At 43.3% G+C, this 17,089-nt stretch overlaps 1 protein-coding gene across 21 annotated transcripts in view; it reads right to left on the minus strand.

Annotated features, from left to right (window-relative positions):
- Nucleotides 1–17,089, minus strand: part of foxp1b (forkhead box P1b) — a 146,678-nt gene that overhangs the window by 21,684 nt on the left and 107,905 nt on the right. For 18 of the 21 annotated variants that reach the window (XM_013269979.3, XM_025907475.1, XM_025907469.1 and 15 more), the window contains 4 exons: nt 14,440–14,577; nt 14,065–14,172; nt 10,445–10,595; nt 4,392–4,584 (listed from right to left, as the gene is read on the minus strand). In XM_013269979.3, the coding sequence (XP_013125433.1) occupies nt 4,392–4,584; nt 10,445–10,595; nt 14,065–14,172; nt 14,440–14,577 (590 nt within the window). The remainder of the gene's footprint in view (nt 1–4,391; nt 4,585–10,444; nt 10,596–14,064; nt 14,173–14,439; nt 14,578–17,089) is intronic. The other 3 variants (XM_005450152.4, XM_019358617.2, XM_005450151.4) reach the window with 3 other exon arrangements.

Genomic DNA, 17,089 nt, shown 5'->3' on the forward strand with positions numbered 1-17,089 from the left:
CTAAGAGAAAGCGGTCTGTATGGAGGCAGTGTCTGCTAAGAGAGCAAGACAGGCAGCCATATGGACACAGGCACTATACAAGACACACAACTTTCAGCTACAAGAGCCTGGGGGACTGGCCTATATCGCTACCACCTGTGCTTCTGGCGGCTCATGAGCACAATGCTGCTGCTTCTCCTCCTCCAGTGTGAGCCTCGCTCTCTAAGACAACGAGATGGATCAGGAGAGTCACTGCACTAGACTCTGTTGTGCTGTCACATGGGAATAACTCCATTCACGTACACAGTTTCCATCAGAGATAATAATGTCTAACTCTTCAACTTTACAGGGTTCTTTTAGGGACAGGAATAGAAAAATAAATGTACTGACATTAATAATGTTTTGCATTTCTTGGCAATGATCGATTTGCTTTGATTTCAAAATGTACGCAAAACGAACGAGTCATAAGAAATCGAAGCGCGGCGAGCCAATTTTGCAGGATTAAAAAAAAATCTAATGTTCGGATTAAAATCTCATTTGTATCAATGTTAGTAAAACTGTACCTCGAGTAGGAAATTTTAAAGGTCGTCGCAGGTTTCCTTGTGTTATAATTACTTGCTTAAGAGTTCACATTGTTCATAACATGTGATAATTGCATTGCAATTAGGGAGCAGTCAAGCATTCATGAATGTGGTTAGCAGCTTTTTTTTCCTCCTCCCTCTTTCAAAAGTCTGAATTTTTTTATTCAATTATGAATTATGCATTCACATTAAGACCTCTGTTTTGATACAGCTAATAAATAGATGACGGAAGACCTATTATAATGAGTTTTTAACAAGGAAATGTGTGGACTGGTGAAGGTAACACTGGCTTTTAATTTAAAGGGATCCTTTTTTAATTCTTTGCAGGAGGCTTGTTGGTTAATTCTGTATTAATAAGATATTGAAATGTGGAGTGCACTGGGAATCAGTGAGCACAAAGTGGTATGAGGGGCTGGCGGCAGAAGAGCCCTTTTAAACGGTGGATGGCTAAACACTAGTAAATGACAGAATTTACACCAAATGAGCTACATTAGTGTAATAGGAGAAGAGTGCAGCATTCATGGGGTTTTCTCCCATTTGAGAACATGTTCAGGGGAGGGGGAAAAACGCAGCTTCCCATGTTGCGTTAAATTTGACTCGCACCCACGACAGGTTTGTCAGGATGTTATTATTGTCAGCCAGCCGGGGGGGAAGAACACTCTAATGATCTCGTAAGAGCGATGAGGAAAACCATGTCATCAGCTTCTTTAGAGGAGAAGGAACATTAAAGTGCCTACAGACCCGGCCAGACAGTGCGTTAACCTTCCAGGTGTTGCACTCTGTTTATGTGTAGACAGACAGGCACAAGTGCACACAAAGGTGATTTTGACAGCTGCTAGCCAGTTGTTTTCCAGCTCACTTATTTTGATGAGATGCTTTGGGCCATAAACAAGTGGAGATCCACGGTTGAGATTCTGTCTTGGTGGACTCAATCTCTCAGCAAACGTGGGAAGATTGATAGATAGATGGCAGCGTCGGAAGCCAATCACTACATTCATCCTGGGCACTAGCACTGACGTTAGCCTATCGGCTTGTGTCCATCCCCGATTCACACCCGCTACCCTCCTCCCTCTTTTCACTTTCCAGGATCCTTTCCTTCCGTCTTCTCGGTGCCACTGCATGCTTTAACCTAAATGATTTAATTATCAGTTTCTTCTGGTGTAAGACAAATGAAAGGCAAGAGAGAGATGGGAGTGCTGTGCCAAATCTGATTATTTATCTCCTTAACAGATTGCTGTGTTACAGTCCCAGAGCTGTGGTTACTGATGGTTGTTGGGAAGTAAAGTGGGCCAAGTGCTTTGTGAGGATGCTCCCAACCCCCTCCCACTTTATAAAGCTGATGCAGCAATGTGTTGGGAATTTGTGTCAGATACAGATCATGCACATTTGATTTGAATAAGCAAATCATTGAATAAAGATGACCTGACTCACAGGGGTATATCTCTATCTGTGCATAACAGTTCGTGGGCTGGGAAACAACACGGGCTGACAGATTGAGTGACTCAGGATCTGGTCATATCAGGGATGTTATTCAGACAAACAAAAATCCCAGCCTGCCTTGCCAGAGTGTTCTTTCAAACAACTAAAAGCAGGAACACGTGCCTCATCTTCGGTGTGTCAAGCCAGCAGTGATTGAATTTCTCCTCCTTCCTTAAGACGGAAGTGCAAAGCCGGTGAGTGATTCCTGTGGATGCACTTAAGGTTTTAGTTGCAGGCGTCGTTGTGCCTAGGCAGATTTTATATGACACATGAAACTAACTACATGGTACTTAGGGCCTGCTGTAAACCAATCTGAAGCCAGTCGGGAAAACAGGCCCATCAGCAGAGAGGCTTGTTTCTGTTGCATGACAAAAGGACTTGCAAAACCGCATCAATTAAAAGTTCATTAAGTTCAGCACTGGGAGGATGAGTGGATGCTCTCTATTTACGCCCGGGCCGGCCCAGCCCATTATCTTCAACCTGATTATTCAAATCCCTGGATTATAACACAGACGTTTTCTCAGAGCCTTGCTTAGAATAATCATACTTAATAATATTTCATTTTTCTTCCCATGGAGTCTGATTAGAATTGAGGCTGCATCATCAAAAGAGAGGCATAATGCTCTTGATAGTTGTGCGATTTAAAATTAACACAAGAAAGGATTATTGGTTGTGTGAATCTAAATTAGCATCATTCAGCATTTAATAAGGAATGTTTTGTGTTCGCTTGCTATCAGTCATCTTTTTTAGTAATTGTGCAGTTAAAACTCTGGGTAGGTAATCCACTTTCTCCAACAGATGGGGTGGATGAAAATCACCTGCCTGGTTTTCTGACAGATCTAAGATACGGCGAGAATATTCAGACCGAGGCTGCCTTCTTCACTTAAGCTTGTGTTAAACTGGTGCTGACAACTTCTTTAATCTCTGACAGTCAGTGCGAGGCAGAGGGGCTGCCAGCTCTTGCGTTATGTCTTCCCCGATGTTTCATGGAGCCCTCAGCTGAGGCTGGTTCTTGCCTTTTTCTGCCATCGATGCTCACCTTGTTTGCTCCACTTGCGACAATACGCGGTGGAGTGAGCAACGAGTCGATAGCCTCCCCTGTGATTTGTCTTTAACTACACAGAAACCAGACACTCAGCCAGACGCTGGATGGAGGACTGGAAGCCTGTGAATACTGTCAACTGCAGGAACAATTTATGCCCCTTGTTTTTTTCCCTGCACCGTGGTAGAAGATAACTTTGAAAGACACTAAAGAGGATGAGTCTGTGCAGGTAGTATGCCATTAATCTATATAGAACCAAAAGCTCTACTTGAAAAGACATAACTGTTCTCTATCAGCACATCATGATATACTCCCTTGGTGTCAGTCAGATCCTCTCTGTAACCCATCCTCCACATCCCTCCCCATAAGCAGCCCCTCTTCACCTCCGAAGACCTGCTTAGTTTACTGTGCTAAACATGTTTTCATCGGCATTGCTTTCATAATGACGCGTAGGTTTTGATCACTGAAACACAAGTCAGATGTTAGGCAGTGAGCTCATGGTGCCTGGAGGCTCCTCACTAGCAGTTCAAAGATCAGGCTTTGGTGCAAGAAAACAAGCAAATGTGTAAGATGCCAAATTAATTCCTTCCTTAAAGACACACACACTCAGCTCAGAGAGCACATGCCTTTCAGGGATGATTTATGGTGGTTTGGAAAATATCACCCAGTGTTTGCTTCTCCTAACATATAATAGCTTGTTGTTTTTGTTTTGTTTATTTATTCTGTAACACAATAAATGAACAAAACAAACAGACATTTATGATTCTTCAAGTTCCCCATTCAAAGGAATGTTTTTATTTCCTGGTGATCAAAATGTTCTCAAGGAAGTGCAGCTGAAAATCATAACTGCAATTCTCCCTATACAACTTAGTAAAAACAATAAAAAAACGGCAACTCCCCTGATAATTTTACCGAGATGTAATTTCAACTATACGCACATTTCTCCCTGATGTTTCTATGTAATCCCCAGGTGTACTCAGTGGCACAGAAAGGTAACTGTGCTGGTCTTCAGGAATACTTACAAACTATAAATTAAAACAGTAATCTGCTCAAGTCTAGAGGGATTTCTCCATCAACTCAATCCATGTGGAAAAAAAGGGTAATTTAAAGTGGTATATGAAGCAAAACGAGTTTTTCTTTAAAGCTAGATGACAGAAAAGACTGACGTTAGAAACAATGTTTCCTGAGGTCACGGTTTTATTAAAACCTCTTCACTGTAGCAGTATCGTGAGATCACACAAACCCTGCAAGCCACACGCAAATAAAAGAAAACAACAACAACCTGACAACACCCTGCAGATGAGACTTACCCTTCTCTCTTGTGACTCATGTACTGGCCGTTGGTGGAGGCATGCTGGTTGAGGAGTGGGTTCTTTGGCGGTGCCGGGGAGGACAGGTCGAGGCCCCGGTGGCCGTTGTTACTGCTGCTGTTGTTGTGCTCCTCCTTCACGTGAGCGTTTGTCACCTCTTTCCACAGTTGTTGCAGCTCTGTCGGAATCATGCCTGAGACAAACAAATTGGATAATTAAATCAATTAACAGCTAATCCAACTCTCTTCTTCATCACTTAATTAAATCAAAGCGTCTGTAAACAAAGCCGAGTATTAATTAGAAAATATTCCACTACAGGGTAATGCACTGAGAGCTCCCTCGCTCCTCTCTTCTCTCCCTCCCATTTTCTGTGATCTGAAGCGTGTTTGTATACACAAATCCCTGGCATTCACGCAAATTTCATGCCCAGAGTAAATAATTAACATCCAGACAAGGCATGAAATCTGAATAATCACCATCATTTTCTCCCAACAACAGAGATGTGCAGAACACACACAACAAAAAGTTTACAATAGCGACGCTAGAAAACATCCCACCCCTGTTTCCTTGAGAAACAGGACCCTGGGGTAATATTCTCAAAAGCACATTAATGTGCAAAATACTTAAAGCTCTGCACCGCCTCCAATTGACACAGAAGACTTAAACCTCATTTAACAAGTCAAGCACACTGCAGCTCACACAGCCCTTTGAAAAAAAAAGGGAAAAAATCCCTTGAAGACAGAAGACATTTTTCTGCGTGCTGAAAACACATCTGCAGAGCGTGTGTGTTTTTTCAGCAAATGAGTGACAGCGATCCCGACACTCAGGGCCAGACTCGGGATGAAGAAGGATAATGCAGTGTTTGTGCACCCTACTTTCCGTGTCTCACAGCAGAGAGTCTTTGTTGGCACACAATACATATGTGTCCATCTATGGTGTGTCTGAGAAGTCTGCTTTCACTTGACACAAATGAGGACAAAGCTGATATGTAAAATAAGATTAAACCTCATGGGCGAGAATCTGTGGCTACGAGTGTTTTCAGTCAAAACACAGTGCGTGCGGGCAAGCCCGATTTTAATAGTGCTGAAAAATCTAATATCAAAATATATGTGCATTTGTAATGGGGATTCAAGTCTGTGCTTAAATAAGCCACATGTTTTAAGCATGGCGGAAGAAGCCCCTTGGATATGTGGTGAGTTTAACCACAGAGCAAATGGGCAAGACCACTCGTTTAACATTACAATTAATTAAATCCATTCTCAAAATGAGCACTGGCAAATGAAAGATGATTTGCACATGCTTATCTACTCGGGTTTATATTCTCCGGATCCCCCCCTCCTCCCTGTTTCTCATCACCAGCTCTATAGATACCAGAAGTGCTCCTTTCAAGCACCAGATTGTAATACATTGTGTGCAAAATGCTTAGTCTTAATTTATTCCTGTTGTGGAAAATAACTGTGAGGTGAAGATCTCAATACGATCAGCAAAAATATTTTTAATTTGATAAGCTACTAAAGATTTTAATTATGCTGGTAATGGAGAACATTGGCCTAATGAGGCGGAGGACTCCAGAGAGACGCAGGGGCTAAGAACTGTGAAATGAGTCTGATAGGATTGCTGTAAATTCACACTAGATCGTTTGCATATCAAAGAGCAGGAAATGATTGCAGGACAAATCAATAACCTTTCCACGTTCCAAGGAGCGTCTTCCCTCATTCGGATATTTCAGCACACTCGCTCTATTCTGCCTGCCTGTATTCTCCCTTATTCTCCTCATTGCCTTGATGTGCCCTAATCGAAGTGCACACTCATGACAGGCTAAACATGCTTTATTTTGCGCTCCATGTTATAGCATGCTAATCCGGCGCTTGTTGATTTCCAGTTTCATTATCAAAGGCTGCATTGTTGTTTTGGACTTTGGAGCAAAAGTTTGTTTTTCCTTTTTTTTTTCCTGTGATAGCTGGTTTAGAAGAGGAAGGTCACTGGTGATGTGAGTGTCCTGCGCTCTGACAGAGGGAACAATCATTTTCCCCCCACTTGGTGCCCGGTGACAGTGGGCGATGTATTTTTAGCCGATGTGCTTGACAGGGCAGCCCACACTGGCTCAATTACCCAGCAGTCCTGGTGACCCCAACACCACTGTTTACTCAGATGAAACCACAGCACATAGACCGGTCTGATGAGAGAGGTAACGGAGTGGGACCAACCTGTCTCTTTCTGGATCTAGTCTGCAGTTTTATTGCTCTCCGTTCGCCTCTTTCCTCTCCAACCCCAACCTCTTCAAACTCTGCAACAGCTATGGCTCATGATTCCACATAAATGCCAATAAAATATCATTACACAAATGTCTCCGTGGGTATTATATTTTGTGTTGGGACAAAAATGCATCGAGTTTCTCTCCATCTGATTACTGTGGGACACATAATGACATTGATCTGTAAGTCCTTCTTTCTTTGGTACCCAGTTTGTCCATCCTTTAAACGCCGGATTGGTTTATCTTTCCTGTTTCCATTTTTCAACACAAGTCTTCCACTCATTACGAGCGGGAAATACGGACAAGCACTTTAAAAAATGTATGTTGTTGGGACACTTGATTGATCACCGGCCTCCCAACTCAATTTTACCTCCGCAGGTAGCTCTGGCACCAAGACAGGCCTAGCTCTTCAACCTTTTCCTGTCCTTGTCCTCCTGCACCCAGGTGACCATGTTCAAGCAAGCAGAAAGTTGATTTAAGGTTCATAATGACATCAGTTGCAGGCCATCATCCCCCAAATAAAAAATGGCCCCTAGTGCTCCGAGCTCTTTAAACCGTGCTGCTACTTCTCACACGCAGTGCCGGTGCCATGGGGGGACAGTGACATCGCTATTAGTTTATTGTTCCGTCAGACTGGGACCTTTACTGCACCCCTGTTTATGTTGCCGTAATCACCGGCCTGCTGATATGCACCCCTTTGGCCTGAAATATGTCCTGTCCTAATGCTGCTGGAACTATTACCAGTAGCCCACTGCTGGATGTATCAATCACTGACAGGTCGGCCGCATTACCCACCGCTGTCCCTGATGTGCTGCTGTTCTGTGAGCACTTCATGGCTCGCCACATTCTTTGCTTTCATATTACCGACAAATTTGTCTTGTCACTGTCCCACTGGCCTCTCTTAGACAGCTTAAATGATGTTGTGCAGCTAGAGGAACTCGCTCTCTCGCAGAGCAACCTCACAGGGTGAAGGTCCATTTTATTCGGGATGTACACAAACACCGGCCACCTCTGTGACACACACACACACACACACACACACACAGCCACATGTGCAAAAAACATGCAAACACCTTAGCAACGCGAGCCTGAGCAACCACTGACTCACTTATCAGGTCAAGAGGACAGGCTTTTTGTGAGGCAGGTGGGGGTGTTGGTTGGATCAAATTTATATTTATGAGAGTTATATCCTCCCCAAACACATTTTTGTAATTTATAACAGATAGCGTCTGGCCGCTTCCAAGACTTTGAACATTAATGTCAAAAGAATTTACGACAAGAGAAACAAATTACGCTCAAGATAATGTGAGAAATTGTTTTTCACTCAAAAGTGCTATCTACAAGTTTATACTTAATTAGTGCTATCAATTTTTTGAAAAGCTAATTCAGATGCATTCCTTCAGTCCAGAACAATGACTGTAATCTGTCTCAGCCAACAATGTACTGTACCAGACAGAAGAGTGATATATAACTGAGGTTTAAACTGCACCGCAGTACCCAAAAGAACACTTTCTTTAATTATTCTGTTTCAGTGGCCTATTATTTGCTAACCTTTAGCTTTTTCATTCTGTCTGTACATGAAAAATGGAGACAGAGGACCGTCTGCTATAATAATGGGATTTTAAAATAATTATATCGATATCTTCATTTTTAAATGAAAGAAATAAAAATCATCAGTTAGAAAGTCACCGCAATTTACTGCCCCCAAGTTTGAATCCATAATCACTGGGACCCAAACAGAGAAGATCAACTCACCGCTTCCGATGCAGTGCTAGCTGAATATTGCAGATTAGATCTGAGCACCATAGGCCTGGCCCGCTGATGCGTGAAAGAGTTTAGTGATGTGGAAAACAGAAAGGTCATCAATAACTTCAAACAGTCAAGCAGAAAATGTGTAGAATAAGAAGACAAACTGGGGGCCTGGAGCACTAGCCTAAGTGTTGTAACAGCTGTCGCAGACACAGAGTTAACCACGAGGGCAAACTAACCAGGTTTGACTGGTTGTAGCAAAAGTGAAACAGACCACTAATTGTATGTGGGAAGATTCAGTTCTTTATCTCGATGTTTATGCGAACAATAGCTTAGTTAAATGCTCCCTTTAACTATGAGTATAATTTATTTTAATCTGCCGTTCGGCATGAAAATACATGTGCACAGAGTTAAAAGTCAGATTTTCTCTTAGAACATAAATTCTGTCATTTATATGGCGTCTGTGACACAGTGACACGCGACTGAAATCACTATTTCAGTACCACGTAGCCCCAACAAAGCATAAGCGAAAACTGAAAAGGTAGCATATAAAAGAGATAAACTTCGTTCCCCCGCTCTCTGATAAGATGAGGTGCCTCAGAGGTATGTGATGATGACACAAAATAAACAGGATGTTCTGAGCCTGTTGTGAAATCTATCAAAAGTTCAGTGCCTAGCCATATCACTCACATAATGCTTTACTCAAGGGGTGTGTGAGTGTTTGCCAGACATCTGACACAGAGCAATTCAGCAAAGCACAACACAGAACACAGCAGTGCTCCACGCCTGTGCCCACGGCAATCGTCTATGAGCGGATGAGTTATTCCATACCCAGTCCAAACAATAACAGCACTGTACAAACCATGTTTGTGTTTGCCTATTACCTAAGCACTCCCCCATCCCCTCCCATTTTTATCTTGTTATTTCAAAACTGTTTGTCTTAGCTGTGAATGAATAGTCAATGTCATGTTCTAAAACCCTTATGATGGTGTCTTTGTCACAAGGGGACCGCTCCTTAACATAACATTAAGGAATAAATGAAGAAATAAACTTCCTGGCCAAACAGCAAGTATTGACTTCCTATCAGGTTACAGGCGCTTTTACAGTGACAAGTTCACTGGCGGTTTCTGAACAATAGATCCAGTCTTCCTCCAGGCTAAAGGAGACTGACACCAGAATGCCAATCACAGGAACAGGACAATGAGCTGAAGGACAAAGTGTGGATCTCTGCTTCTGAGCAGTGGGATGTGTTACTTCGAGTTAGTTCAGTGTTACAAACTGAAATCGTGCAGCAAACATGTTTTGGCGTAAAGGAGTTAGATCCCATTTAGTAATCGAGAGAACCGATCGCTGAAGATTTACAGCGGACGTCGAGTCAGTATGTGGTTAGATACTTCTAGTGTTACATTCTTGGTCGAGCTCTAGGACCATTCTGTGTGTTTGTGTTCAGCTTGTTAAGTGTTTTTTAAAGAGTATATTTGTGTAATTTTTCAAGTACAACACATAACTAAGCAGCTCAGGCATGACAAGACCAAGCAAGTAGGTAAGAATATCAAATACAAAATAATAGGCATCGGTTTCATTCCCAGGTCTCACTATCTAAGACAATAGAACGTTTTCTGTAACAATAACATAAACAAGGTTACAGTGAAACTGGTTGAGCAATACAAACAGTGCAGAGACAGGCTAGTCCTGTTTAGAGAACCCGAAGAAAGATGTGCAAGATCAAACTTAAACTCCAGACATATATCTTTGTTGTTGGAGTGACATAGCTGATCTACAGGAAGAAAATATCTATTTTTAGAGTGAAGCCTTCATACTAATAGGACTATTTCAATATGGAAAAATCTACATTTTATTCCACCTAAACCTAGCCCCCAAATTAAAGGCTTTTAAAACATGTATTTTTATAGTGCTTCAAGTGTTCTTCAGTTGCTGTGCTTTACATACAGCCACATGATAGGTCATCAATACTGCTTCATTGTGGATAAAATGTTAAAGCTGGTGGACAGGAAGACTGCTGTGCTGTAGTCACATATGAGGTACTAACCCTGAGTGAGGGAGTGCAGTGGCAGGCCAGGCTGTCCAGGCTGGATGCTGAGCAGTCCTTGCCTCTGAAGGTTGAGCAGGTGCTGCTGCTGGACCTGCTGGACCTGCAGGAGCTGCTGCTGGAAGGCCAACTGCTGTGCTGACACCTGCTGCTGGAGGCACACAGAGACACAAAGAGGCACACCATCAGCAAACACATACAAACCGTATGTAAAAGCACAGCAGCCAGTGCAAATACGTACATTTGAATTTCAGGTTTGTTCCTTTGCATACACTATTTAAGAAAACCCATTTTAACATCAAGGTGACAGAGTTCACAGTTAGGGTTGCAAAATGAAGCACTTTAGAACAACATGTTCATTCATAAAAAACAAGGTTAATGGATTTAACGCGTGCTACCACACAGCCTAACTTTCCTTTTTTATTTTTTGCCTTTAGTTTGGTTTTGTCAGAGCCCACTTAAGACAGGTACGCTATACATCTCTCTCTCTCTTAATTAACGAGGAGTCGGGAGGCAAATGACAAACAATGAAACAACATAGTTAATCATTCATAATAAGAGCCACGGGAATTTAATTACAGCCATTCATAATTCAGCAAACAACGTGTGACTAAATCAAAGTGCTTAATAACCACCCTAGCAACTCTCACAACTCTCCCAGGCATGGCGCTGAGCTCAGGGATTCAGTCTTCCCCCAACCAGCACGGCAAGCTGCGTTCAATCGCATGCTGTGGACGGTCTACGTGATAGCTGTTTTGTTCATCTTACTGTGTTAAGGCCGCTTCGTGAAGAAAGAGTTAATGAAACAGTCGTGCGTCTTCACTTGATTTTAAAGTCAGGGAGAAAAAAACCCATCTGGCTCTGAAAAGTGAAACGTGAACTTTGATGGGATGAAAAATTGAAATAAGAGCGCAGAAGAAAATGGAAAGGAAAAAGACAAAGTCAGAATAATAAATAGACGGAAATTTGCTAATATCCCCAATCCGCCATGAGTCAAAACAAATGAGAGACGGAATTTAGATAACAGGGACACAGAGGAGAGAGATGACTTTTAACCCGTTCATCAACCGACGTTCTTAATAATCCACAGTCAGCTCAACAAAGTGTCTGTTGTTACTGATTAAACAGGACCTAGCAGTACACCTTCTGTATTTTCTAACAGTTAAGGACATAACAAACATGTCTGAGACTCAACAGGACACTAGGTCTGTTTATGAGTATACAAGACCAGTTTGTCAAGCGGGTGGAAGGAGAGGTGGGGGCACTAAAAGCAGCGCCGTGCCTGCCAAGCCATGCACCGCACCCTTTTACCAAACACAGGATACACCACTTTGTTTACTTCTCACAATTGAGTGCATACAAAAAAGGTCTCAGTGCAATGCGGCAGTCAGGTCACTGGCTGGCGGCTCTGAAACCACTGAAACAGCCAGATAAAACGGGTCCCCTCCGCCCACCCCCGTTGGGCTTGTCAAAAGGGTCGAGCGGCCTTCCTTTCTCTTCCTCTACCTCCCTCCTGCCCTGCACCCAGCCTGCTGCTTCTGCACTGGCTGACTAAAAATAACGCTCTGGGCATCGCTGGCCCATTACAGCGAGCGGTGTCGTTTCATTGGATCAATCAGAGGAAGAAGGCACTTTGTCAGTGGTAACGGAGGGTCATAATTGAAGAGTAACTACATTCAGTCTCAGGCTCATGTGTGATCTAACCCAAAATGAGAGGGAAGAAAGTGAGACAGAGAAAAAAAGAGCGACGCGATAAAGATCACATTCAGGATGCAGGTGGCCTGTGATCCCCTCTGATGTGTTCTGTTTATGAAAGATGGTTGGCTCTTTTTCTCCTTCCATCAGTGTGAGAGAAGTTTCTCTTGTCTTGAGTTTTTCACTGTTCAGCAGCTCCTCCCTGACAGATAAAGATAATAGTGCTACGGGAGGGGGGAGGGGGGTTTAGAAGGAACAATGTCTTTCATCAAAACGCTAAGTAAATAGGCTAAATAAATAGAGGGGTGGCTTTTGAGGGGAAAAAAAGGAAGAAAGAAAATGGAGTGCTGCAAATGAATTTAACTCTCTCCCCTTCATATTTTTTCCTCTAGTCCCATCAGCTGACAGCGGCTCCTGTGCACTCTCAGCATGCAGACACATTAAAAACCCCCAGACCCAATAGACCAAATAAGAGGTTAACAAGAAGTGGCACGAGGGAGAGAAAAATACAGTCCCTGACAAATGATAAAGAGTGGCACTGGCAGCCCTTTATTGTCAAGCTTCAAATATAAAGTTAAAGATCTTTGAAAAACTAAATTTTGATGTCTTTAAAATAAAAGAGGCACAAAGCAACAACAGGGGGTTATTGTCTGGCAGCCACAGGGGATTCACTGCATAATTCTTATTCTGTCTTTTGATGGCTGCTAGAAATGCGACTGAAAGAGAGAGAGAGAGAGAGAGAGAGAGAGAGAGAGAGAGAGCGATGGGGAAGAGAAAGAAAACATCGGCAGAAGGGGAGAGCCTCTCGAGGCTGCATCCATTTCCTGTGATCATACATAATATGCTTCAAAAGTAGTTTTTTCTTTTATTCTCATGCTCCATTCAACTGATCAATTGCACCTCCTTGTCTGCCCCCCTCGCCTCCCCCTCTTTTTCTCCCTTGCTCCTCTAGTGTTTACATCAGATGCGACTTGGTGACAGGCCCTATCTGAGGCCGAGGAGCTCTGCTGTCATGTTGATTTATGGGAGCATCACGCCACAACTTGTCCAAACTGAAGCCCGCAGTTCATTAATTAGGGAGCTACGACTTTGAAGTTGGGTGCTTCGACAGCACGCGGACGTGTGCGGGAGTGAGCATGCGCGGATGAGCGTGGGTCCGCTTTTAACGCCAGGCTTAATTTTCTGTGTTTCCTTTACTCTCCAAACATTGGAACTCAACGGGGACAAGAGTGAAAATTCCCAGATCGTCTTTGAACTTCTTCTGACCGCACAATAATAATTTGCTTCGTCCACAGTGATGCCTGTATCCGCCTGTCATTAACACGCATTAAGCCGCTGCCTATGAGCAAGCCTCGCTGCACTACGGGGAGCGAAGGAGAGAAAGCAAGAAAGAAAAATGGTGAAAAAAAACCTCAACATGGGCAACAAAGCTGGAAGCGCTCTCTGCACTGATATCTCACAATTACATGCCTTCTTTTCCTCTGCCATTTCCATGTTAATTACCGAGAAAAGCCTCTCAGATTTATATGCTCTGTGTTTCTGCCTTTCTCCCTTCTGCCTTTCATTATGTCCTACACAAGGCTCACAGGAACGGTCATCTCTTTGTTGCTTAGGACACTTGTTTACTAGAAAAAAAACCTACAACAATGGCCTGAGTCTTTTCTGTAACATATTATACATTTAATGTGGAGACAGGTCCAAAAAAGAGACACTGGATTCTTAGCACAGTATAAGTCAGTTGTTGCCATTTATCCAGCAAGTCTGACATGCTAATCAGAAGCATGAGTGCACTTGATTCTCCCCCCGTCTCTGCTTTAACCACAGGCTGAAAGCAGATGGAGTTGAGGGAGGGAGCACGCATGCCTTCCGTACTCTGTCTGGCCAATGTTTGGTAATGGCAGGCGGCTGGAGTGATGTCAGCTTACCTCTTTACTCTGCTTGCTGCCTGCATGTTGCTGCTGTTGCTGCTGCTGCTGGAGGAGCTGGAGGTGGAGTTGTTCCTGCTGCTTCTTGTAGAATTCTTGGAGTTGCTGCTGCAGAAGAGACGGGAGGGTGACATGTGAGGCAAAGTCTATCAGTCATGCAAACCTGGCAGTGGATTTTGTGAGAATTTTCAACACTTTGAGGGATGCTGTCTTTGAGGCTTAGAAAAGAAAGGAGAATAGCAGTTCAAAGTGAATTTATCTTTGTGAAACATGGTCTATACATAAGAAGATTTTCATTTCAAGCTGAGACATTCACCATCTGAAACTTGATGGCCCCGTCTGAAGAAGATTACTCGTAGCATAAATGTACGTTACCTGTTGTAACATGAGGGCCTGTTGCTGCTGGAGAAGAACCTGGAGCTGCTGAGGGCTCAGGACTTGTTGCTGAAGAATCTGCTGCATTTGCTGTGGAGTTATCACTTGAGGTGTCATCATAGCCACTGACACTGGAACCTGCACACACAACAAGCAGATAGCTGTTAATTAGTGCAGGAAGCAAAAAGCAATCCATCCTCAACACTGTTTACTGTCACAAGTGTGCTACAGCCTACGAACAAGGTAGGGTAAAAAAAAAAAAAAAAAAACGTAGCTCAACAAAAAATAAAGACATACATAAGACACACATAATAGACTACAAGAGGCTTTGACTGCGTTCTAGGAATTCATCTCAAGTGTCATCTTGAAGTGTTGCAATCTGCACATGACCTCCAGCAAACATCTAACACACACATTTCGCCCCTCTAACCATTATGACACCACACCAGACTGAGACAGGCTAAAGGACACAAGAGAGCCAGGCGTGGATCAACACGTCCACCCCGACTTCCATCCTTCCACCTTCCCCTCTCTCGCTCATACCCCTCCACAAAACCCGATATGATCTGCGTCTACAAATGGCGAAGCTCCAATAAGCATCGCCGTTTGCACGACGTGGCAAATGTGTCATACCTGAGGACGTGAAAGATTGCCTCCAAAAATGCTGTGGTTCGCTTGTCGCGCATGCACGACATGTCATGTGAGAACATTTCATTAGAGATGCTGTCAACAGCGATCTATTATTGTGAAGATATAGAGCGCCTGGAGGAGGAGCCATGGTGAAGAACACACGGGCCCCTAACTAACTCCCTGCAGAAAGGTGTGAGTGCATGACTCCTCAAAACAAGTGATTTGTTGTGACACCGAAAGAGCCCCCACAGTTGTCAGGGTGCCTTAATTGCTCCAGCGACATAGGGGACTTGGAGTGTGTCTGGATGCTGCCACTCACTGCTATGATGTGCAATACCATTAAAAGCTCCTTTCCCTGACATTTGGATGACAAACAGCGATGGAGATATGCTTGTATACTGTGGCGTCTTTGCAGTTGTTAACATGTTGCGGCTGTGGTTCTTTTTGTGCACGAATACATTAGTATGTGTGTGTGCATAAGTGAGTATTAAAATGTACTCTTTCAGGCTGATGTCAGCAGCTGATAGAGCAGACATAACCGGTGACAGACTGTCTTCACCAAGGTTACCCAAATTGTGTGGTCACCTTAAAGCTAATGACACCCCTCTGAATTTTTCATGCTTTTCTGAATGCAATTTAGCTGTTTAAAATCTCGTCCAGTAACGAAGGGGCTTTTCTTGACACACGCCCTGCATCCATATCACCTTATTCACTCTCCCCATTGTAGCATAAAACAAAAACAAAGCACTGCCATAATGAACAGCTTGTACTGAAAATGCAGAGGAAAGGGCAGTGATGTCAAACAGGACGGAGCAGCTTTGATGCTCTCTGTTAACTTTATTGAGCCGTGCCAGACTACACTGGGATATGTTCTTCCAAACCCAAGAGAATGAAGGAGGGTCAGCCCCACCCAGGACCAACACACACTTCCCATTTCTTATTTTCAGCAGGAGGCGCAAGGGGTGCGAGGAGGAAAATGCAATATTAATTCCCCCCTGTATTATGTCTTAATATGCAGTTCATCTTGACTTTTGCACATGACTTGTCCTGTCATTTGCATAGCCTCGGCCTCCCATTTCCTAATTTCACAGTCATTATCCAGCGAAGTCCTTTTTTCTGGGCATCACTAATTTTGATGAACTATTCTGAAGGTCAACCAAGCAGCCTGGTCTTGCTGACATGCAAACCCGTACATGATGTGATATGCAGTGCACGTCGAAATGTGGCATTTACCCCCTCCAATTCACGCAGAGGATAAATAAAAATGCCCCCCCCCTTTTTTTTTTCTCCACAAACTTCACTTTTACTACATGCGTTAAAAATCTACTCCATATTTGTCACGCTCTATTTTTTACCAGCGTGTAAAGGCTGTAAATTTAGTCTTCTTTTCAAATGTATAATCATTTTGTCATGCCATATTACACAGTGTGATGTGGAAAAGGGGAGAGCAAACTTCGAGTTAACACAGAGGTTTTATACACTTAACCAGATCTCAATAACTGTCGATTTCATTACAAATTACACAGAGAATTTCCTTCAGTGTAACTGTCTTAATTCTTTACACCTGAGGTGTGTATCTCATCACGGTTTCACACTTCGCCTTGTCAAGAGCATCTGGCTCTCAGTAACTACAGTTAGAGCAGCCTCCTCCGTGAACAGCCCCAGCAAGAGGCTATTACAGACCCCCATTTTATTACCCATTACTACTGAGGTCATTAGCAGCAAGAGGGATTGTATGCTTCTTAACCTATTGATCAATGTAACTACTACCATTTAATCCTGTGCTGAAGGAGTGAAAATCTGCCTAAGACTGGGTCCTATTGAGTGGAAGGGCGGGAGGAGCACTTTAACTGAAAAATATTGCCTTGGCCGCTGTATCGTGCCCATTTAACGCAAACACAGGACGCCAGTCGCCATTTAGAGCACTCCCATATGGTGCACTCCCTTATCTCTTGGATAACATCATGACTCCAAATGATCCACAAAAATATATCACCATCTAAAGATAGTCTAAAAGGAG

The sequence above is a fragment of the Oreochromis niloticus genome, linkage group LG5, assembly GCF_001858045.2.
Source record: "Oreochromis niloticus isolate F11D_XX linkage group LG5, O_niloticus_UMD_NMBU, whole genome shotgun sequence".
NCBI lineage: Eukaryota > Metazoa > Chordata > Actinopteri > Cichliformes > Cichlidae > Oreochromis > Oreochromis niloticus.